At 39.3% G+C, this 24,534-nt stretch overlaps 1 protein-coding gene across 3 annotated transcripts; it reads left to right on the plus strand.

The window, feature by feature from the left end:
* Positions 1-1,138: 1,138 nt before the first annotated feature.
* LOC128807835 (carbonic anhydrase 3-like) lies at positions 1,139-16,633 on the plus strand. 3 transcript variants are annotated; one of them, XR_008437294.1, is made up of 8 exons: positions 1,139-1,491; positions 2,381-2,578; positions 9,365-9,483; positions 10,330-10,422; positions 11,266-11,331; positions 12,297-12,452; positions 12,938-13,093; positions 15,956-16,038. XR_008437294.1 is itself a non-coding variant. In XM_053978459.1 (7 exons), the coding sequence occupies exons 1-7, from the start codon at positions 1,446-1,448 to the stop codon at positions 16,073-16,075; spliced, it is 798 nt and encodes a 265-aa protein (XP_053834434.1). In that variant the 5' UTR covers positions 1,142-1,445; the 3' UTR covers positions 16,076-16,633. The 3 variants fall into 3 exon arrangements, 2 of the variants coding, with proteins under 2 accessions (XP_053834446.1, XP_053834434.1); XM_053978459.1 differs by lacking the exon at positions 12,938-13,093 and having other exon boundaries at positions 1,142-1,491; positions 15,956-16,633; XM_053978471.1 differs by lacking the exons at positions 12,297-12,452; positions 12,938-13,093 and having other exon boundaries at positions 1,141-1,491; positions 15,956-16,633.
* The last annotated feature ends 7,901 nt before the right edge of the window (positions 16,634-24,534 follow it).

Consider the following 24,534-nt stretch of genomic DNA (forward strand, 5'->3'; position numbering starts at 1 on the left):
GAAAAACATCTGTCAGCCAGGGCTATGATTCAAGACCACTGTGTAGCACCTTCAGCTACTAAATTTCACCCACTGTAGTTTACACAGCATTCAGGGATACTTATTTTTTCTGCACTGTGACTCCACACTTCCGTCCTGGGCCATGTGCATTTTTTTTCAACCAACTTGTACTTTTTTCCCTCATTTTATCACTATCAAGTGAAATAAGCTCAATTCCTTCTTATACAGAAAGTCTTCTAAAATTTAAATCACAGTAACTCACCTTTTATTCTAGTGTTTTGTCTTCTATTTAGTCAGTCCCTCATCCATTTTACACTGTTGGTGCTAACCTCTCTATCTATCTAGCAATTCCCTATGTGTCAGAATAACAAATATTTTTAGAAGTCATTTGATTTCTGTGTGTGACATAAGGAACACATGCCTGCTAGCAAGTGTGTTTACAATTTTAAGTGCAATCTGATGCATAACACCCTCCTAAATGAAAGGAGAATTAGAGCTGAAGCAAAACAAACAAATCCTATGCTTAATTTGATAATGACGCTTTCATCTGGAGCTGGCAGGAACTGGATCTTCAGCTAGTTTAATGATTTCCATTTACCAAGAAACATTGCAGTAGAGGAAGCAGCACCTTTTTAAAGGCTGGAGCAATTAATGCCACTGAATTTTTGCAGGGAAGTTGTTTATGAAGGCAACGGGAGACTGCACAGCAGGGAGCAGCGCTGGAACCCAGGCGAATACACGGGAATTTCCTAGGGAAGGGTGTGAACCTGTGATAGCCATTTGCACGCAAAAGCTGTTGGACTCATCCTCTGACCCCCTGCTGGCCCCTGGATCGGGGCTGTGCCACACACCCAGGAGGGAAACACGGCTCCAGCGCGGCCTCCTGAGGAGACACCCAGCCCCTCCGAAGCGGACCGGCCTTACGCCGAAAGAGGCTTTCTACAAAGAGCCATGAAAAGCCCCGCCAGCCTGCCTGAACCTGCACATTTCATTTCAGCAGCCAGCCAGGCTAAAGCTCCCTGGTTGAGCTGGCTGCGTGTCCGCGCATGGATGCGCACCTATGTCACTTGAATTTGAAAACCATTCCTACGTTCCCTACAATTCCTACACAACTGCCTGTGCCTAGTGCTGGACATTCGTGTTTTTCTATATTCCCATCTCCTCGGCGCCGGGGCAGGCGGTGGCAGCCCTTTCCCCTCGCTTGGCATTCCCGGCACTGTGCCGGCCGGCTCCTTCCCCCGCATTCCCGGGGGACAGCGGGAGCCGGGCGGGCAGTCCGAAGCAGCGCAGCTCTCCCCGCCCCCGGCTCCCGGGGCCCTCCCGGCTTTCGGGCGGCGGGGACGGGCATGGATTTGGCGGGAGTCTATAAAAAGCCGCCGTGAGACGAGGCCACCGTCCTGCCAGAGCCGCCGGCGGAGGCTGGGGCGCGGCGCCAGCACCGCACCATGATCAACCCCAACTACTACCCCTGGGGCTACGACAGCGACAACGGTGAGCAGGGGCCGCGCCCGGCCCGCTCCTCCCGGCACCGAAGCCCGGGCGAAACGGGGACCCGCTTCCCGAGGGAGCCTGGCGGGGATACGGGCTCCAGGCGGGCCCGGGGCTCTGCAGGTGGCGGGGCCGAGGCCGCTCGGTTGTCGCTCGCAGGCACGGAAGAGGCGAAGCTGGCGGAAGGAGAGGTCAATGGCAAGGGGTCTTTGAGTTAAATAAAGTCAGTTTTCCTACTGCAAATGTAAGTTAAAATTTGACATAGCAATGAAATCCGGCTTTAGGCTAGCCCTAGTGAAGGAAGAGCGGTGCTGGGCTGCAGGCCCCACCTGCACGGAGAGGTTGGGGTATTGGTGGTGTCTTGTTCCTGCTCTCTCCTCTGCTGCAGGAAGAACAGTTCAGCATCGGTCAGGCTTTTTCCACATGAACTTCTTGGTAAAATCATGATGATAATTTAACTCACGTTTCAAATTCTTGGCGTGTCCAGGGATCAATGGCCTTTTCTGGTTCCATATGGCTACATGGTGCCACATTTGAATCGTTTGGGTATATCCCATCATATTTCTAGCCACTGCTGGACTTGGAGTATACACCTCTGGTTTTCTTCCTTGGCATATTATCACTCTCCTAGTAATTAGTCTTGAGGTTGCTATAAGAGTTTAGGTTCAGTTGAAGGATTTGAAGTATCCAGTATTCCAGCTAGAAATCAATGTGGTTGCTTTTTATACACTGAAACTTTTGATAGGGCATGAATAGCAGCTAGGCAATTACTTATTAATACACTTAAATAGTGTTCTATACTTAAGCAAAGCCAAGCTTGTGTTAATTGTAACGAGTATAATTCATATCTCATGAAAATATTTTCATGATACTTCTCTGTACTTTTTTGTAGGACCAGATCAGTGGCACAAAAATTACCCTTTTGCAAAAGGACGCCATCAGTCACCGATTGAGATCAATAACAAAGAGGTGCATTATGATAGTTCTCTACTACCGTGGTTTGCTAGTTATGATCCCGGTGCAGCTAAGACCATCCTCAATAATGGGAAAACCTGCAGAGTTGTATTTGATGATTCATTTGATAGATCAGGTCGGTTTTGTTTTTATCTCTGTTATCATATATAAGTGACTGCTTCTCAATTTGCATGGAAGAGCCTGCTCTGAATGTTCAGGCTCTTGGAAGGGTGCTGTGTACTGCCTGTGTGTGATGTACAGGTTTCTCTGACCAGGTACCCTGTGCAAAGTCTGGGACTTCTTTTAAAGTTCATCAGTAAAATCCCAGGGAATGGAGAGAGCAGCAAAGAAACTTGGTACAGGATGAATTAAGGTGTAAGATAAATTTCTGGGGCTGCAAAAAGTCATTGCAGTTGTGTTGCTTTCCAGGATTAAGGAGGCCCAGGCTTTATCTGTGAGAACTGAATTCCACTTTACCTATTTGAGATGCCCAGCAGAACATCTTAAGTTACAATATTTAAAAACTCTATCCATGTAATTTGTGATAAATGAAGTAACAAGCCAGATATTGCCACAATGTCACAGTATTTCATAAGTTTTAACTCTTTTTGGCATTAGTGAGGTTTTGTCTTAATGAACATGATAGGGCTGATAAATTTAATTGCGTCAGGTGTAATGTCCAGAATCTTTTATCCACTTGCAGCTATGAAAGTATACAGTGTACAGACTTATTTCTTACCTGCATTAAAACTTACACTTTCTATATGACTAGGACTGACAGCTGTAATTACTAGGAAAAATTTTACTAATAGATTGTTTCATATTAATATATATAGACATGAATTTGATTTAATTTAATGGATTTTTAACTAATTGTGTTTCATGAAACTGAGGATCAAAATGTATGTAGGCTGGACTAGTTAATACACTATCAAAACTCACAAATTACTATGCACTCAAGAGTTTTGTAACTTTCTAGCAAAATGGGAATTTTCGATTTTATTTGAATAAAAATATTGATGTCAGATAAAATGGTACACAAGTAATGTAGCTGTGGCATGTGAGATCTCCATGACTATTACCATCTTTTATCATCTGTTGTATTTGTTAGAACAGTATCAGATATACCAATGGTTGCATAAAAATAAAAGTGTAATTATTGTTAAAGTAACTCAGATTTTGAATGGGAGGCAGTATCCAGGCACAGCATGGGTGCAACACTCACCACAAACAGCAGAAAGTTTCAGAATGTTCTGAAATTTTTTTCAGATGAACTGCTCAGTAACTGTTGTGTTTTGATCTCAGAAATAAAAAGCAACTCACTGCAAAAAAGTAGGTGTATATCTCAACTCTTTGAAGTCAAGAAATATTCAGTGTTTGTTATTATGTCTCCTTTGTTATACCATTGCCTGCAGAGTCTGTGGGTGGTGTTCTTTCTCTAATATAATGCTAATTGCAGGACAAATTCCACTGTGCATACTCCTACTGACTTGAACACATTTTCAGTTTTTCAGGATATGTACCATGGCTTGTTTTTTATGTAAAAGAACCACCAGCTGCACAAAACATATTTATGCAATAGCAATCATATAGGAATGAAGCTTTTATTCCTTTGGACAAAGATACTCATTCTCTCTATATCTGTGTATGTGTCTATCACTCTGTCTATCTGAATTATTTCTGAGTTAACCAGAAAACTAAACATTTATTTTCCTAGGTTTTTTCAGTTCTAGTGGTTATACCCATATCTGTACTTCTGTCTACATTTTCATTAATTTGATAAAATAGATTGCTGAAAAAATTGCCAAGGTGAGTGATAAAATTAATTACTTTGAATGGCTTCAAGTTTTACATCCATTGTGTATCCTGCCAAGAACATTTGGAGAATTCACGAGTGAGGACAGTTTCTTAAATTCAAACAATTAAGAGTGTCATCCAGTGTAATTCAGGTATTATGTTGAAAAAGGCCTTATTACTTCTATGTTTAGGGTTAGCCTAGAGGAAGGAATTGGAGAATTTATTTCCAGCTATTTATAAAGTCTGATTGACTTTGAGAATCTTCTACAAAATTGAAAGCTTTGCTGACTTTGCTGACAGATGAAGTTGCTGTAGGAGCAGTTTCGTGCCTCTGCTGCCTATCCATACAACTTAATACATTCTTGTGGATTCAGTTTCCTGTCTTACTGTGTGCATGTAGCTGAACCTTATGCACTGTAAAAAGATTGCAGGTGGGGGCTGGAGTCTGAAATTAAGGAAAGATCTGGGAGCTGAAATCAAACCTTCTAGATAGCTGGTCTCAGTAAAATAAACCAGAACTTGGGTTTTTGGCAGCCTAACAGTGCTATGTTTTTTGGCCTGATTGGCAATTCAGATATTCTTTTAGATCCAGCAGTGACCCATTTTGGTTTGAATTAGGGCTGAAATCTTATTTTCACTATCAGAATCTGTTTATTTCTAAAATTCATAAAATATTCATATCAGAGAAGTGTCCTGAGAGCTTCTAGCTGGTGGCACTATTGTAATGATGCTCCTTGAGATATATAACTTCCTTACAGTTAATGACTCTTTGGCTATTGTTGTGATACCTTGGTTAGATAGTTACACTAGAGTGTTTGATTGTTTGAGAAACAGTAGAGATACAAAAGTCTGGTAATGGAACCCAGACAGAGCAGCTGGATGGAGATACACTAGGGTCACATGGATACCTGCCTTCATCTTCCCTCTTTGTTTATTGTTTCTGTTGGCACTTCCTATGGACGTTCATCAACCAGATTCCTACTTCTTCTTTTACTGGCTTTCAGATGGGTGACATTGAACGGTTTGGAGTACCTCAGTGCAGGCACACATTTTTACAGGCTTACCTTGATGCTGTTTGCAGAATCTTTCCTATCAAAGAAATGTGTGGCTTTGAAAGTGGATGATGCAAAAGAAAAAAAAAAATAGAGACAGTTACTGTAAGAAGTCGGAGCTTGTTACTTATCAGCTCTTCTAGCATGACTAGGGCTTGTGGCCAGAATTTGCTCAAATACCTCTTTGTGGGAAATCTCATTTATTTTTGCAGATGGAATTTTGATTATCAACTTCTTGTAAATAAAACATTCATTTTTTCACTGGTTATTACAGAGTGAGGACAAACCCCAGTAACTTTAATTAATCCAGGGGGAAGTCTGTCCATAGACATTCCAGTTTGGTTGATTCCTGCAAAATGTTACTTAACATTTTGTCTGCTGAATTTACACTGGAAAAAATCAGTAGCTGTTACAAAAATCCCAGTAAATCCCACTAAATCCCAGTACTTCTGTAGTTGTGGTACCACTCAATGGCTGTACTGCATAAGGCAAAAGGCAGCAAAGTAAAATTCTTCCTTCAGTATAACAACACATCTGTCATTTGTTGTGTCTGCATGAAGGTATTGAGAACTCCTGTACTTGGGTACAGGGAATTTAGGATTTGAGCTTCTGTTAACTTGGAATTTCCATTGTTAAAATTAAAAGTGCTTGACTTTTAATTCTAGTCAAGGGCCTGCTGAGGCTACAGCTACACAGAGGACTGTCATTTTTCTGCCCCTGGAGATGAGGCAGCCACACAGATCATAAACAAGGATGATTTGGGAGCTCTCTGATGAACAGGCTGTGATCTGAGGGCACAAAACTAGCAAAGACGTTTGTTTTACAGTGTAGATGAGGGTGGGTGGCTAGCAGGCAGACAGACTTCTGTCTGACACCTCTTTCCCAGTCTGTCCCTAAAAGAGTACAAAGTTCAAATAGAAACAAATGTAATCCTACTGCATATCTATTCAGTGCTTGCTTAAAGAATTTTTCAGTGAGAACTGAAATTTGAGTTCCAAAAGCTTTTAGGAAATACATTTTATCCCTGCAGTTAACCGGACAGTTTCAGATCCTCTTCTGAGCAGAGGCTTTTTTATGACTTCTAAAATGTAACACTGATGGGAAACAGCTGTGGTTTCTGTACTGCACTGTTAGATTCTATTATAAAGCAGCATAACAAAGGTAATGTGCCTTTTCAATTGTCATATAGTAGTACATTACTAATTTAATTTCACTGGGGTTTGCCAGTTCATTTTATGGATTTGGCAGGATGCGAGATCATAAATCTTCCTAGCACAGTCATTTCTTGTCATGTTTATAAAGACAACTTGTCTCATGAGTCTGCTTTGTTCTCTGTGGTTTTTTTTTACCTGCCTTTACAGCAAACAGGGAAGAAGTTTGTGTAGGCATAACTTTGCCAGTTTTACTTTTAGTAAGGGCAAATGACAATTGACACTAGCACAGATTAACAACCAGACCCCTACAGAAGCTGCTCAGCAAGTGGATGCACATATTTGAAAAGCTTCTTGTCACTTTTCTGTTGTCAAGGGCACCCAGCTAGCTAAGGTAAAGTGACTGGAGCAGCCATCTCCACTCAACTGCATGACACCTTCATTTTACTGTGTCACAGAGTGAGAGACAGGGTTTTCTTGCCTTAGTTACATCCATCTGTGCAACACTTGCCCTAGTGATTACATTGAAAGTGAAAAAAGCCCCTTATTTTATTAGCCCATTTTGTCTCATGCTGCTCAGCTAATGACAGAGCAAATGAAAGGTGAGCTTTTTTCCAGAGCAGATGTCCATGTGTGTGTCCATGTAGAATTGTTCTGTGATAGATCGTTCTTCACTGTGGATGTGTGGGGACAAGAATTTGGGCAAGACAGACATGACATGTTTATGTCTGGTATCAGGCACTGATGGATCACTGAGGGTGATGTGCAAACTCATTTAGAGTCAGTCACTGGGCAATGGGATGAGAGTTTGCAACAATGAGGCACCAAAAAAGGAGTGAATACTTCTTTCCCCTGTCTTCCTGGGCTGGTTTGTGTATTTCTGCACCTGGACCATGTTACTTTAATGGCAGCAAGTTTAAGGGAGTTACATTTTGGTAATTCTGCTGTGACTCTTAGATATTTAAGGTGAACATTTCCTGTGTAATAATTATCAGAAAAAGTCCCTGTTACGTGTAAATAATATATACTAACATTACTGAAAAATAATGTCAAGATACCATCTCTTCTTTTATAAACTTCTATTTTATATTCTTTTTCTATTATGTGGTTGTGCATTTTTATTTGTGTAGTATTGAAGCCCAAGAGGATAAAGATAATGTTTAGAATTTAAGTTCTAAAGCACGTGCCTAAAAATAAAAAACTCTACTAATTTTGAGCTATGCAGACATTGTTTGGGATTTTTAATGTTTTAAATATTGGAGAACTTAATTCTCGTAATGGTTTTGTTTATTTTTCCCTTTTTAAAATGTAGGAAAATTTAATTTACTTACATTGTCTTTTCATGCATTTTTATGTTAATACTACACTTGTAATTAAAAGAAAGGAAATACCTTTTTGTCCTTCATTAAGCATCATTCTTTCTGCTTAATGTGTGCTCGGTAAAAGTTACTGCCTATTTATAGATGAGTGAAACTGGAATGTGTTGGCATGAGATGATGCAGAGCTTCACCTAATGCCCAATCAAAAATGTCTGCAGATGGCCCGTCAGTGGAAATAATTACATACTTTTACCTTAAAGAGGATTACTTGGCCTTACAGATCTATTTTAATGGAGAATTTATGGCCTTGTCAGCTACTACTCTTACCCTGTGTTCACCACAGTTATGAATGTTTGTGGGAAGAAGTCAAAGGAATTTGTTGAGAAAAACAGCTACCTCAACTCTTAGTGCTGTATTTCTTGAGATGATAATGGATTTAATTATTTTCAGATTGAATGATATTTTTCTCTGGCGTATAAAGACCAGTTCCTGAGAACTGCTGAAAGCTTTATAGGAATGCTGTAACTTCTATCCTCAAAAAAAGTGAATGAGAATTGAGTATCTTCTAGTATTTGGTGAAAGTAAATACATTTTTCTATTTCATTGATTCTTTCAAATAGACCACCTTCATTTACAATATTATTTATAAATAGTAACATTATTTAGAAAACTAGACATCATTCATTACTGGCTGGACTTTTCTTTAGGAAAATAGCTTGCATTCTCAGTGTTTGCTTTTCTGGTTTAATTTCTGCATTCTTTCTCCTCTTCCATAACTGGAGGGAGCAGCCATTAGAGCAGAAGCAACATCAGTGATTTCATAACTCTTTAAACAAATAAGTCATAGCCTGCAGTAAGATACACAATTTTGTAGTGTTTTCTGGGAATTTGTTTATCATCTAGCACTTCAGTAGTTGATCTTAATCGTGGTTATATTTGTGTACTTTCACATCAGCAAATCCTAGATTCAGTTCGGGGGAGATTAAGACCTCTAAATTTAGGTGTCTTATTTTGGGATTTTAAAAGTTGGTGTGTTATATCTAAACTGCCATTTGAGGCAAAAGAGTTGGAGTTCAAGGAATCCAGAGAGCAATTCAGTTCACTGTCTGTTGAGTGTCTACTTTAAGGCATGCAGAATTACTCTAGAGGCCTGACTGTTCTGATTAGGGATTACTTCAGTTACCCAAACACAGGCATTCTGTGACATGTTTGATAACCTGATCTATTTCCCCTTGCCTCCAGATATTGGTTTAGAATGTACAGTTCTTCCACAAATCCTGGACCAGATCTCTCGGTCCTGTCCAGATGTCTCTCGACTATTCCAGAAAGTACTAGGTGCACATTCATGCAGCTGAATTAAATCAGCGATCTCTAGTGACTGTAATGGAAGCCTAGACACAAAAGTTCTCCTCTGCCTGTAGGTGCATATGGCTAAAGGTGATTGCCTGATGTGTGGCTAAAATCAGTGCAGATTTTCAGAACATAAAGCCTCTGTACAGCAAATACATAAATACACGAGTAAATATTGCAGATACATAGGTATTTCATTTAAAAGAATTGGGAGATCCTTGAGTCTGATGCTGTTGCAGATTATCAATTGCAGTGCTGAGAGGTGGGCCACTTCCAGGAGTCTACAGGCTGCGGCAGCTGCACTTCCACTGGGGCTCGTCTGACGACCACGGCTCAGAGCATGTTGTGAATGGAGTGAGGTATGCAGGAGAGGTAAGACTCACCACTTCTTGCTTTAAAACAGGGTGTAAAATAAAATTTGACACTGTTGTTGTGGTGGGACAAAATTTGTCATTTCTCTGTTTTCCTGGGAGTTCTTTCTATTTATTTATCTGTGCCTTTTTATTCTTACTCCCATTGATTCTTATAAACGTAAATCAGGTTGAAGTAATTCTCACAGCAGGAGAAAAGAAAAATTCTGTGTGAAACGAAGGTTTCCATGTTCTCAAACCAGTGCGGTGTGAAACAGCACAGCAAGACTGAATTACTCAGATGCAATCCAAACTTACCAAAACAGTATTCTGCACAGTATTCTGAAAATACAGAATTATAGAAGTATAAAATTGCAGTGATAGAAAGGGGTGGGAAGAATTAATTACCTTGGTTCTTTAGCACCTTAGGATTGTAAAGAAAATGACAATGTAGACTAATAATATACATGAATGACATTCATAGGGATTCTTTGATGGAATTGGTATAATTTGAATGCCAAATGGAAATGAATCACGTATCAGTGGATGATGTCTGAACTGCATGGTCTACCTGATTACTTCAGCAACTTTTCTTCAGCTTTAAGATGAGATTACAGTTATTTTTTTCAACTTCTTATTCAGATATTTATAGTTTATTTTAAAGCAAATAGTATAATTATGCTATTAGATAATTAGATATAAAAAATAGATGACTTTGCTGTCCCTTTTTTCTCTCTTTCTTGGAAGGCCTCATTATCATTCCTTGTTGCTTCAAACTCACACTTCTGTGAAGAACTGTAAAATTCAGCCTTCTGATGGCCTGCTGTTGAATAATGGGGGTTTTTTACATGTTTTTCTTTGTTTCAAGCTACATTTGTTACACTGGAATCCCAAATACAGTAATTACCTTGATGCTAAGAGACGAACTGATGGGATTGCTGTTTTGGCCATATTTTTGCAAGTAAGTAGAAGCATGCAACTCTTCTTTGCATTGATACTATGAAGTTTCTATTTTGAGAGGGTTAAAAAAAAGCAAAACTCTCTGGTGGGTATATTTTCTAGGGATCCTACCACTTTGAAGGGGTTGACTTTCAGTAATGTATCCCTTTCAAGTTACAGAGCATGAGTCATATTATCTCAATTGGTATCCAAAACTACACACACTTGGCCCTGCAGCTATTGTGTCACTATGTAGCCCATGGAATGGGGACATGTGTCAGAAGTGGCCCCCTGACCAACAGCAGTCAGCTGTCTTTTTTGCTAACTGGGGACAGATTTCAAGGACATGCATCTCTTCTAGGTTTTTCATGAACTTTCTCTCAAACAAAATGTCTCACAGGCAATACATATTACTCATCCTTTTTTAAAAATCCTTTTAGGGGCATGCAACCTTAGCCTGAAATATTAGCTGTTGCTCTCTTGTTTAATTGATATGCACTAGAGATAGAAAACTGGATGTCTTTTTTTGAGATCAACAATTGCAAACAATATATCTGACCATGAAATCTATGTTGTGAAATTACCTGTTATGCTAAAATTTCTGTACTGATACAATTTCCCCCTTCTCTTCTTCCCCATCATAAGATCTATTGGGATACAGGCAGAGGTAACAGACAGAAGACATAGCTTACCAAGCTGGTAGGGGTGATATGTTGGGTTAATGCATTATAATTTTATAGTTGATAGATGTTTAGATAGATGCTCATAGTTTTATAGTTGATAGATGCTCATATAGAAAAATAGGAGAAAGAAGAAACCTGGTCAAGCAGAACTCCTTGCTTAGCTCACACTTTCTTCTTTACAGGTAGGGGAAACTCCCAAACCAGAGATGAAGAGAATTCTTGAAGAAATAAATGCTATCAAAACAAAGGTAATGATGTTGGGCTTTTCATTATAGGAAGATTGCTCAAAGTCTCAGGACAAAAAAAAAAAAAAACAAAAAAAAACAAAAAAAAACAACAACAAAAAAAAAACCCAAACAAAAACAAACAAACAAACAAACAAAAAGCCCAAACAAACAAAAACCAAACAATGTCTGACTTCCTAGTTTTCAAATTCTGCTCTGCAACATTTCCAGCACATATTTGGGAATAAAACCATGAGTAGCTTTTCCTTAATATGAAAAGTCCTTTTTTTCATTCACATATGAGCCTTCTTTGACTTAAGCGGGGCTTATGAGTTTGGTGAAAATGACCAATTTCCCCAGTCTTTGCTCAACTAGGCATGGAACCTTATTGCCTCAGTGGGCAGTGCCAAATAAAAGGTATATTTAGAAATTGGTCCATTTGGTCTTAATATATAGGCTGCCTAATGGATCTCTGGAAATGCCACTGACTAGACATTTGTGTCTTAGATAACATTATGTGATAAATCTCACATTTCATAGGCTGTCTTGCTTGTTATTAGCACAAATATTATAAAAGTAGTACCTGTCTCACTTTATTATGTAGTGACCTAATGCAATATTCAATAGATAGAAAGAATTCCCATAAGAAAGGAGGCCAGAAGGAGAAGTATTTCTGCACAGAAATGAGTGAAACACATTGGTACTGGACGCCGCTTCACATGAGTTAGCTCAGGTACAAGAAGCAGCATCATGGAGTTTTCTGTTTTGTCATGCTTCTCTGGGCCCATCTGTGAGGGTCACTCAGTCCCCCTGTCTCACTGCACCATTATATCTCGTGTAGATCTGTGCTTACTTTCCTCAGTTCATACATTTACAGTATCTGAGTCATTCCCTATTACTTAAAATAACAGAGCTGCAAACGACTCTTGGCTAGATTTGTTGAAGAGTTTTCTGTTTGGTTTTATTGTGTTTTTGTTTTAATTTTAAAGGGGAAAAATGCTCCTTTTCCAAACTTCGATCCTTCAATTCTTTTCCCTAAATCTCATGACTACTGGACATACCATGGATCTGTCACTACTCCACCTTGCGAAGAGTGTGTTACCTGGATTATTCTTAGAGAGCCCATCATAGTCAGTTCAGACCAGGTAAACTTCCCCCCTCATTTTATTTACATGCAATAACCTGACAAGGAAAACAGTCGTTGGATTTGTGAGAAATTACAGGATTAAAAGCAGAGTGAAGAACTGCCTCACATCCAACAGCATGGTAGCTCAAGCCCACAGATATCAGAGAACTTTTAAAATCAATAAAAACATACCACAGGGTAGATGGTCAGAGTTTTCTTTCAAAAACATCATTTGGTAGAATACAAATGTAATGGAATTGGTGATTCTGTCTGCCCTGTATTGCAGATGGGAGTGCAAGTTGGAAGTGTTGAATTGCATGCTTGATACCTGTTTCTGGAAGGCATACCAGCTAAATTTTCACAAACTGGAGCAACATCAGCTGACTATAATTTATTGTTAATATCAAAAACTCCTTTGGTCACTTACTGTAAAGGAGTAGGTCTTGTTAATTTCCTCTAATTTCCCCCCAGTCCACTTACAGGAATTTGAATGCCCTCTTTCAGCACATTTCAGCCTATGATTCTACTCTTACCACACAAGTCAGTTTTCTCACCTGAGGTTATTCCTCTGGTCAGCAGACTATAATGATGCAATACCACAAATTTCAAGGCTCCAGGATACAAAGCGTATGGATATTAATCAAGGGACTGGCATATTATGTAGGTATTACATTTAGACATATAACTTCTCATTTTAAGTTTTCAAGATTATAATGTGTTTAGTGTATTCATTGATGTGCATGTTATGACAAAAAGGAAGTATTTTTATTTTCTAGTACTTTGTATTTAAGTGGCTCTTTTAAGTAATACAACTTAGGTATGATGAGAACCTTAGCTGGCAATAGATGAAATATGGTAATGTGTTCATATAACTTACAGCTTAATTTTCAGAGCTTATTGAATTGCTCTGCCTTCTGTTTCCTTGTCCATCTAAAAATTAAAATACGGGGGCTATTTTAAAGTGGGTACTTCTGTTAAAAATACAAATATGGTCTGACTGGTTTCCACAAAATGAATCATCTTAGATGTTTATATTACAGAAGATCAGCTACAGATTATATTAGGAAAAGTATAGTCATTATTATTGAGCATCTCTGATTTAAAATGCATTTTTAAAGAAATAACTAATCCCATTATTGATCCAGCTTCATGAAAAGACTTTTTGACTACAGTTGTGTTTTCTCAGCTGTTCTAAAATTAGTGGGTTTTGGGTAACATACAGACTGTTCTTTAACTATCCCTCCTGTAGAAAAAAATGGAGCATTTAAGTTAAAGATGAAATTACAACATAAAAATGAGACATTGGCTCTTACCCTGAGGTAGCTGCTTTTCAGGCAGAATTGGCAGTGTGTGTGAGCTATTGTCTAGAAATAAAATAGAAATACTTCTCTCACTCCAGAGTGCCTGCACTCTAAATAATGTATTCATAAGAGGATTGTGTTGCCAATTATTTCTAATCCTAGACAGTGTAGTACCATGGCAGCCTCATTAATAGTGATTATTTTAAGTGTGTGTGCATTTGCAGTGGATTTCTTGGATGCTTTTGCAGCCAGATGGTAACCATATATTAGCCACAAGGGGAAGTGCAGTCGCTGCACATCAGTGCTCTGCAGGAAAATGAATTCACCAGAAATCCCAGGGAGATATAGTGTGGGTGGCCTAGCTGCTCAGATTACTTTTAATGAAAGAACAGGAATTTCACTGTGGAATAACTCTGTCTAATTGCAGACTAATTTTTTCATCTTTATGTAATCGTAGCCTGAATACATGTTGGTTTTTTACTGAGTAGAGCATATCTTTCACAAATAATAAACTCCAGCACTCTTCTCCAATAATAATTTATCAGTTTTAACAAAACTGATGAACAATTTTCATCTCTTCCTGTACAAATTATTCTTCATCTGAAATCTGAAATTTAATTTCAGAATATTAATCCATTGGATGCATATTATGCTGGTTATAAATGTGACCTCATCATTGTTCAGGCAGACTGAGATGGCTGGCTTTTCTGAGCTGTTCAGTGAAGAGTAATGTTGAGATGCCTGAGCTAGCTCAGTCCATAAACTGGAACAAGTTTAATCACAGTGAACCCAGGTTTTACAACCTAGTCAGAAGTTCTGCTTGTATTGGCCTTGAAGTCTGTACTGAAAAGTAGATACATCAGCATATAGAAGCTCCTGGTGAACAAAGGTGATGTGTGCTCTGCATGGGGCTACGTTTTCAAGCTTACATGGGAAATGTGTGCATGCTTTTCATGGTAAGTCATTCAAACAGGGACAGGTTCAAATGTCTGAATCACAGCTGATGTGCTTTGGGTCTAGAGTAGTGCGTGGTAGTGACAACAAATAAATATAGGGTATCTGTATACATGTTGCATCCTTTGAAAATCAGAAAGCACTAGAGAAAGAGTATTGTTGTGATGCACTAAATAGTTATTTAGTTGTTGTTTTGCACTGGGTGATTGGGAATTTGCACTGAGTAGTTTTTATATTGCACTATGTCACACTGGTCTATTCCACACACCTTTCCCCTCCCCCTGCTAAGCCTCAGGTGTGATGGGTTCTCCCTGACCTGCTCCCCTCTCCCCTTCTCCTCACCTGTGTCCCATTGGATGTGGCCCTTCGGTTCTGCCCCACCCATTTTTCCCTGGGCTCAAACCCCCCCACCCCGCGGGAGGACACTCTCTTGCTCTCGGACACCATCAAATACCTCGGCCTGTGTTACCCCCTGAGGTGTTGCTTGGATCTGAAGTGGCTCCTGATAATTAACAGGATTTAGTCCTAAGGAGCAGAGCACCTTTTGTCTTTTATCTGTGTCCATGTAGATTCCCACCCCGTGATCAGAGGGGACAAAAAAGGGAATTCCTACAGAGTATTAAACAGTTTTGACAAGTATGGGAAAAACTCTTCATATGGCATCCCCCAAAAAAGGAAACATCCCTTGATATGGCCAAGGAGACTCAAGCTACAGATCTTGTTTAGAAATCATTTGAAATCTTGACCAAGTCTTTATCCAGATTTAAATTCCAGTTCCTGTTATTTATAATGAACTTCTTGTGTAACTGCAGCAAAATATATCCTTTGCTGCAGACCTACCATGGAAATGAACAATTAGTTTATAATTCAGCTTTAAAACCATGTAATTCTAAAGGATTCTTAACAATCAGGCACTAAGGCAGGATTAGAGTAGGAGAGGTTTATTACAGCATGTGCTGCTGTATTCACATTTTCTGAGTGCTTCCCGCAGTTTCTGTGGCTGTACGCAGTTCTGTAGACAGTACCTAAATTACACCATTTTTCACAATCCTGTACAAATAGGACCCATTTTTCTGTTTTGACTATTCCTAAACCTATCACTAGGAAAAGAACAGAGTACGGTTCTTGTGGTGGTGGGGTGAAGGACATTTTCACAACTTTGAAGGAGACTTTTCTCCCCAGCTGTACCAGCCTCCTTAGTTTAATTGTTGGGCTGTAGATTTGATCCCAAAGGATTTCCATCAATTCATTTTTTGCTCTTCTGCAGATGGCAAAGCTCCGCAGCCTCTCCAAGAATGCAGAGAATGAACCTGATCACCCCTTGGTTGATAACTGGCGCCCAACTCAGCCGCGGTATTTCAGGATGGTGAGCGCGTCGTTCCTCTAGGACCTGGCTCCTGTTGGGTGGCTCTGAGAGAGGCAACCTTTAGAAATAAGAGGTGGTTTTGTTTTGTGTCTTTTGCTGCACTTACACAGAACTCCAGCTGTATGTCTGGAGGCTGAAACTTGAGTTGTGGAATGAGAATTTCACTTTCAGAGGGTAGCATTTATTTAGGCAAATCCTACTGTTAAAATGGAAGTAGAGAATCCGTTTGGTTCTTCATAACTGCTTTAACATTAGCTCTTGTTAATAGTTCAAAGGAAGAAACAAGATACTACTAATAATTACAGGACAGTTTCCTATTGTGCAAGTGTCCCTTGATGCTTGTCTGATTGTATACTAAAGAGGTTTCAGTTAAGAGAAGTAATTGTTTTCACCATTAAAGACATATTTTTCAGTAGATGTTTTCAGCATTATCCATATCCAGCTCTGAGCTGCACCAGTTAATTCACAAGGCATTCTTGGAAATTATAAACTCTTTTTGTCTTTGGTACGTAAAATATGAAAGGATAGGAAATTGTGTTATAATCACTGATAAAGAGCTGTACTTACTCTTTCTTAAAATAATGTACAGGTGAAACAGGTCTGTTCTGAAAATTGTATTCACCAAGTTATATGTAGTTAAAACTATGGGAAGGGGGAAGAGCTATTTCTTTTTGTGTCACAACTAATTCCCTTTATTGGAAGACTAATTTCCATTTTAATATTCTAGCAGTCAAGGTGACATAAATTTTGTGAAGTTGGTCTTTGTATCCTTCGTATATATTTTATTCATGTATGCAAATGGCTTTTCTGTGTAAAAAGGGTGTTAAAATAAGAAGAGTCCTTAGTCTTTTTAATTATTTTTGAGACAAATTCTCATTTCATGTACAAATGTAAACAATCCTGCTGTCAATGATGTTTGTGCATAAACATCTGAAACCACAGGTGGACTCTTAATCAAAATGCAATTCACCAACGTGTTCTTGTCTCTTGTTTTGGCACAAAGAACAAAGAAACAGGATTGTAAGCCTCAGATTGAAATAACACTATTTCTGCATTAAAAAATCCAATAGTAATAAATACATTTATTTAAGATTTTTTGTTCTGTAGTTTTTTACTATTTAGAAACATGTAAAAGTAACAGAATTTTAAAGAAAGACCTGTCAATGTCCTCTGTATTATATCTTTACAGAAACTGATGATGCGTAGTATCTTTTTAAGATACTTGTTTGAACTACAAGAGTACTGATTTCACATGACACCTAAATAGCCACATCCTTGAGACATTCACATCTATTCTTTTAGTGAGATCATCTCTATTCTGACAAAGGCTTTCTTGCAACATCATATGAATCAACTTCACAAGTTGATTGCAGAGTGGAAAAGTTCAGTCTATATCCAAACTCAGTAAACTGAAAGGTAATTTACAACTGACCTCAGGAAATACAAAGCAGGTGCTGCTCTGGCAGTGGCTAGATTCTTGGCTGCCATGTTAAGGGGCAGGAGGACGTTGCTGATCTTGTTGATGGGAGAGGGGTTATGTTCCTTCATTACAAAAAGGAATATTGAAGCAAAAATTGATTTTCCAAAATGGTTTGTTGGTTGTGAGTTACAAGGTAAGTTGTTTTATAAGGAGCTTTATTGAACTGAGTTGCATATCCTAGAGTAGGCTTTTTTTTTTTTCCTTGCAATTCATGGTATTGCAAATGTGGAACATGTAATCTCAGGGATTTTTAATGATATGGTGGCTTCCCAGTCACACTTTGCAAAGGAGCTGTCTGGGTGCTATAAATGCAGCTGAGGTAAGCCTCATCCTCCAGAACCATGTTTATTAATTTGGAAACTTAAAAGCTGAAGTAATCTCTCAAAAGAAAGTGTCATTTGACTCTCCTATGAAGTTGATTTCATATTATCTGTATTTATAATTGATGTAATTAAAGTAAAAAGTAGACTAAATTCGACCCAGGAGAGCTGCAGATAGGAGGAAGTGTGTGGAAAAGGGTTTTGGCAGTTGTTTCACAGACCCTGCTCCTATGTTCAAGGACTGCCGGAAGTAATGATGACAGATCTAGAAAACAGTGGTACAGCAGGCATCAGGGGGAAAATGGAAAGAGTAGGAGTAAAAGGAAAATAAAAAGCCAAAGAATGGGGGTGGGGGCACTTCAGAGACCCTGTGAATCACGCTGTAAACTGAATATATGAGGAGTTTAGGGAGAGTCTTGAAGGCAGCAGGGAAAAATGTGGGATGCTGTGAGTCAGCATTTAGAATGTGCTCATGTATCATGCAATTTTCTGCTCTCTCTGGCTGTGTTTGTTGTTATTCTGCAGAGGTTGCCCCTTGCTTTGCAGCTTTCCCCAAGTACAAGAAAAATTAATCACTGGTATGACTGAATTCAGATCACGTAGTAGTAACATCCATCATACTTCACTTCTTACCTGCACATTTTCACTGTGTGGTCTAACTCTGCACTGCAGGAGCAGGGAGAACTGGGTTCAGAACTACCTGGTAAAAAGACATCCCATTTTCATCTTGGTGGGGTAGAACACAATGAATTACTACTGTATTTGACTTTCATACCATGTATGCCTGACTACACTTGGTGACCTCAGTGCAAATTACAAACAGCCCCTCTGAAACAGAAATGAGACATGCAGCCACACTGCACAGCTCATTGGCAGTGCCTTCTCTGAGTCACTTTTCATCTGCTACAGAGGTCAGAAATGGCATGGCCATGCTCTGTGGTGCTGTGAGTCTTCCTGAAACTTGAAACATTTTAGTGGTATGGCTGTATCTGCATCCATGTCACTGACAGTCTTGAACAGGAGCAAGAAGGTGCTGTGGAATGAATTGGCAGCTGCAGTACCACCAGAGATAAGATTATGCTCTTCCACAATCAACTTTAGATAGGATCTTCCCTTCTAAACTTCATCAAACTAAAATATATCCATAGTAAATGTGTGGGGAGTCCATTTTCTTATGTTTCTCATTGAGAATCTTTTCTCTAGCCCAAACATGTTGATCACAGAAGTTATCTGTGGGTTACCTGTCTGCAGCTGGCAGAAGACCATCAACCTACAGTCTCACTTTGTGGAGCTCTCTGAGGAGGGCAAGAGGAGGTAGATACAGATAATCTAAAATTCTGTATAAAAATAGATGTAGGTTTTAGTGTTTGAGTCAAGATTCAGGTGATGGATTTACTCATTAAATCTTTAGATCAGAACGAAACTTGATTAAATCTGATTTATTTCCAAATTTATGCCTATTCTCTATTTTGCCACCTCTTGTCCGCACTTTGCAAGAGCAGATCTCTCGCCAGCCCTGGCTAGCTCTCCATGGGGCAATAGGGCAGCGAGAGGCACTCCCTGCTGAACCCAGCAGGGCTTTAGAGAGTGCCTGCGTGGCTCCGAGGACACTGCTGATCCCACTGGCAAGGAAGGAGGCGACACTCTTCTGGGGATAGGTCCAAGATTTATTGTGACTCCGAGGAGAGCCCCAGAGCCCAACAGCACTTGGGAAAGGGAGTTTTGGGAATCTTTCCCCCACAGAAAAGAAAACCCACCAAAAGGGAAACCTCCCCCTACCCTTAGGGAAGAGGAAACCCACCCAAAAGACACAGAAGAAAAAAAAACCTCAGAACAACTTACCCTGTAAGCCAACCAGGGAAAGGCAGAACAGGGAAAAAAAAACCTCGAGTGGTGGAATCCCGATGGAAGTTCCGATTCCTACAGTGCCTTTAGGAATTGCTGGAGCTTTCCGCCGGGAACGCTGCTCCTAAAACAGAGCCTGCTCCCACCGGAGGTAGTTTGACGGCCAGTGAAGATTAAGTCCAGGGTTCTCAAGGACCTCAGGATTCTTCTGCCCATGGGGTCAGAGCCTTTCTGGCCGCACATTGGGCGCCAAACTGCCGTGCTATTTCATTAGAATAATTATAAGAAAATGAACAGATCTTAAGACCCTTTTTTATAATAAATAAGATATTATTTTGCAACCTAAATGCATAGCTGTTAATACCATGAGAAGATTTCAGAATTGTTTTTGCTCACGTTTCAGATTTGGGATCACAAATGATTATTAGGACAGATGCTCTCTCCTGTTGCCCAGCTGTGTGGCAGCAGTCCTAGCTCACTGGAGCTGAACTCGTCTGTCAGCTGGGGAAAGCCACCCATCCAGAAGGACACACAGCAAATCCCTAGTCATGGTCATCAGGACGCATCATATCTCCAACAGAACATGCTGAAGTTTGACTCCGTTTGGTAAAGGTTTCATTCCCTCTCCTCAAAGCCTTTTACCACTGAACAGACCTATGCTTCAGTCTTTTTACAGATTACTGTCTGTGTATGTGTATATGTATGTGTGTATCAATATATACACAAAACACGTGCTGTATAAATACACATTCTGCTGCTGATTTTGGTTAATGTGTGATAGTATTTTGACTAAAACTACAGCTAATGTCAGACTCAGACTTCTAGAGAAGTTACTGTGCTTTTAACAAACCTGTCTCTAGTTGGCTGCCTGCCACACCTAGCTGTCTTCCAGAATAAAGTAGCAGAGGAAACAGCTACTTTTCCTCCTTTCCCTTTCCCTCCTTTTCCAAGAACAAAAGAACTCCTCAGTTTGGAGCAGGTATGCTTCTTTCTGAGATCACTGAAGCCATTAAACACCTTGTCTTGCTTGAAAAAGCTTGCTTAGAAGCCGAAGAGCACACTTGCTGGTCAGAGACTTAGAGCTGGCACTTTTGGATTCCCAGTTTCAGATAACAGGTCAAGAGAAAGAAGTCTGTGAAGGACCTTGAAACTCAAAGTGAGTTATGTGCATTTAATGTAAAAAAAAAAAGGATTCATAGAGGTGGTGACACAACCCAAAGGACAGAACAAGAAAATTATGTTAGCAAACAGTGGAAAGTTTATGTTTGCTGGTGCTGGAAGAAAGGACATGGCATCAGTGAGGCTATGAGACACTGAGATCCTCAGCTGATTTTAAGATGGTTGGAATAACAGATTTTGCACCCAGTATTTTCTAAATACCAATGCTGTTGCTGAATAGTATTTGGTTCTTTGCTTGATTTAATTTTAGAACTGCCCTTCTGACTTAGTGGTTCTTTGTTTTTTTCAGTTTGAGCTTCTCTTGTAGCAGTTTCAACCTATCCTTCAATTAGATTTTATTATTCTCTAGAACTAAATCTTACCACACCTTCAAACCACACTTCTTAGGATGTTACTACTTGGCATTACTGTACAGAATCATGTTCTTAGGCATCATTTTCTGTTCAATGCAGAAATCTTTGGTATTCCTTTATTTACTGTTCCACCACTTTCTTCTGTATTCCCACACAAATGACATATAGGAGGGACATTCAAAATCATGAATTCATTTAGCCAGTTTTTTAAATACCTCTAAATTATTTCTTCCTTCCCTTTCAAATGCTGAGAAGGGCATAGAAATACTATCAGTTGAGAAGGAGCTTCTTGCTTTAATGACTGTATCTGGACCAGGAATGCTGGGAGGTAAATCAGTTACTTAACTGAAAGTTCATGAACCTTTCCACAGTGGTCCTGTTCCTGCTTGAAATGCTCTGACCTTTGCTATCATGTTTCTTCTGCAAAGTGCCTTATTAGACAAGTTCCTGGTTAAAATCCTTGATGGATTTAATGAAACAAGCAAAATGCTGCAAGTAGACGTGAACTCTTGACATATCTAGTTTCTACTTACATTAACTATTTTGGTTCACTCTGATTATGAAAGCTCCTGCATTAAGATGACATGCAGAATGGTATTCCTAAGTGTCTTTATTAAAATTGGGTAAAGTAGGTTGCAGTTCCAAACTAATTTATAAGCTTCAGAAAGAGTAGCTGAAGACATACTTGCACAGATAAAGTAGGAGAAAAACTGTAGCTACCTGTGTGTACAATTTAAAATGTCATGTCTTTATTTTGCCCATTTAATGATAAAGGCAAAACCAGAGACAAACTGATAAATGCTCTGTCAGTGCTGCCCATGGCGACTCACCAGCCCTTATAAACTTCCTCACTGCTCAGGTATTGATTGGCTTTTTGGACATCTTCAATGAAAGCTAACACTATTGTGCCATCCATAAATAATTCATTTTGCAGTGAGACAGGATAAGATCCATGACACACAAATTTCAGAAGCCTCTGTGACCTGTGAGAATTGTCAATGGGAATGATTGCTTTGTCCTCTGTGAAATGGCTGCGCAGCAAACCCAAAGGAAGTCATAGCCCTACCCCAGAGGGGGTGTGGACAGTCTCCTCCCATCTTCTTGGCTGCTCCATGCAACCTGCAGGAGAGAAAAACTGAGACAATTTTTTACTTTACCAAATTTGGGCAATAGATTCAAACATGGAGGAGCCAACTGCTGGACACATGCACATATGGATATGCAAAATAACATTTTGTTTTGCTAAGCAAAATGGTCAGGTATTAAAAATCAAAAGGGCCTTTATAAAGAACAGAAAAATACAAGCCTGCCCACCTGAAATATCATGATTGCAAATATGTTGCTATCTCTTATAAGATGATAAAGACACTATTTCTGTGGGCTTACTGTTTTGCTAAAATTTATTATTAAAGACAATAATAACAGAATTTCTGTAGATATGAGCTGAACACAGAGCATGAGATAACGCATTTAATTGATGGCATATAATAAAGAGTGAGCTTGCTTTGCTTAGTGGTGGTTGTTTGAAATGAGTAAATTCATGTTCTTTTTTACTGAGATTCTAAATCACTCTCTCCCCTCTGCCTGGTCCTCTTGTAAGGAAATAAAAATAATGATGCTCTTTAGAAGAGATTGATAGTAGGCAGATCTTTCTAGATCAGTGTTTCAGAAGATTATAGTTTCCAATATAGCTATTTTTTAATAATAGAAATAATAAAATCAGTGCAAACTCTTAGCTGAAGTACATACTTCAGCAATACAAAAATGTGATTGAAATTACTAATTTTTTGTGAGGGTCACCTATTTTTTAAGTTTTCATTAAAAAAATCTAACTATTTACATCTGCATAACGCCATTAAGAAAGAGGAATGAATATCAGTAGCTACACTCTTTCCTAATACATGTCCTTCCAGGCTGCTATTTGACCCTCCAATCTGGCAGACCAACTCTTTTATAGCTTTTTACTCATGACATTGGTGTGGGAGGTTTCTGAGGCCAGGGCCCAGTGTGTCTGAGCAGCTGTTCTTCTAGGGATCACTGATGATCTTTGTGTGAAAAAAGGTGATTTACTAGAAGATTAAGTGTATATTTGCCCTACATACAAGTCACATAACTGACATCTATCCCTTTGTTTATTCTGGCAGACCCAGGAAGAGATGCTGATGGGTTTCACCTCAGATACTTCAGTGCCTCCCCAGTGTCTTGTTCTGTCCAGCCAGGCCAGAATGAGTTTCCCACAGTGTTGTTATGGAGTGTAATGTAGCCCTGAGGCTAACACTGGTACTAGTCTTGCCTTGCAAAAGTATTCAGTCAATGAATGGAGTCCAGTGGCTCAAGCCACTAAGGTACTTCATGGCCTTTGAGCAGGTTCTTCTTTTCATCTTTACACTGGAATACAGAAACTAGTCCTAGGAGAAGGCATGTAGAGTCCTGCCAGTGCTTGGCCCAAGCAATGACTTAGGATAAGCAGTCACTGTACATAATGAATGTAATATCTCTGGGGACTGGAAGATGGGTCTCATATATATGTGAAAATCACAACTGTCCTGCTAAGGGAGTTGAACATCCTTTTTTCTCCTTCTCTGACTCTAGACCCCTGAATATTTCACATTTTTCTTCAGGAATTCACCAGCTTCAACTCTTGGTGGACAAAGAATCTCCAGGACCTAGTTAGTAGCATATGAACCTTGGCTGGCAAAAGTCTTGTCTGAACACTCTTTGGCTAGACAGCTGCAAGACTCACACATGCAGAGTGTCCCAGCAAAACTTTTTAAAGAACAGTGGCAAAAACCGCTTTAGAGATCTTTTTGTTCTGCACTTTGTATTAGTTTGGCTTGAAAAAAAATGCTTATTATTTGGCTGCTTCTTTGGTCTATCAAGAAATTCTGAGTAATTTCAGTAAAATTCTGAGCGTAGGGTATGTTTATTAATTTGCATGCTGTTGAAATATTAGGTGCCAGAGTAGCTGGAAGTAGCAGGAAGCCTTCTCTATTTGCTTTGCAGAATTCTTTTTATTTAATTTTTCTACTTCTGCAGCTATATTTGGCTAAGATTTGTTGGATTTTTAGCTGTAAATAACAAATATATGAGAAGAAACTTCATCTTTGATCTGATAACAAATCTCACATACTAGAATTGCAATTGTATTTTTTCAAGGTATTACAAGATTTTAGTTAATGGATTTTATGTTCTATATGTCTAGGCAAGGGCTGCATTTAAAACTGTTTGCCTCATAAATAAAGCTGAGATATTAGCACCCAGTGTTTGGGTCCAAGCCCTTTCAGGGTTTCAAGGAGTGTTCTC

This window comes from Vidua macroura, chromosome 1 (assembly GCF_024509145.1).
Source record: "Vidua macroura isolate BioBank_ID:100142 chromosome 1, ASM2450914v1, whole genome shotgun sequence".
In the NCBI taxonomy this organism is placed as follows: Eukaryota; Metazoa; Chordata; class Aves; order Passeriformes; family Viduidae; genus Vidua; species Vidua macroura.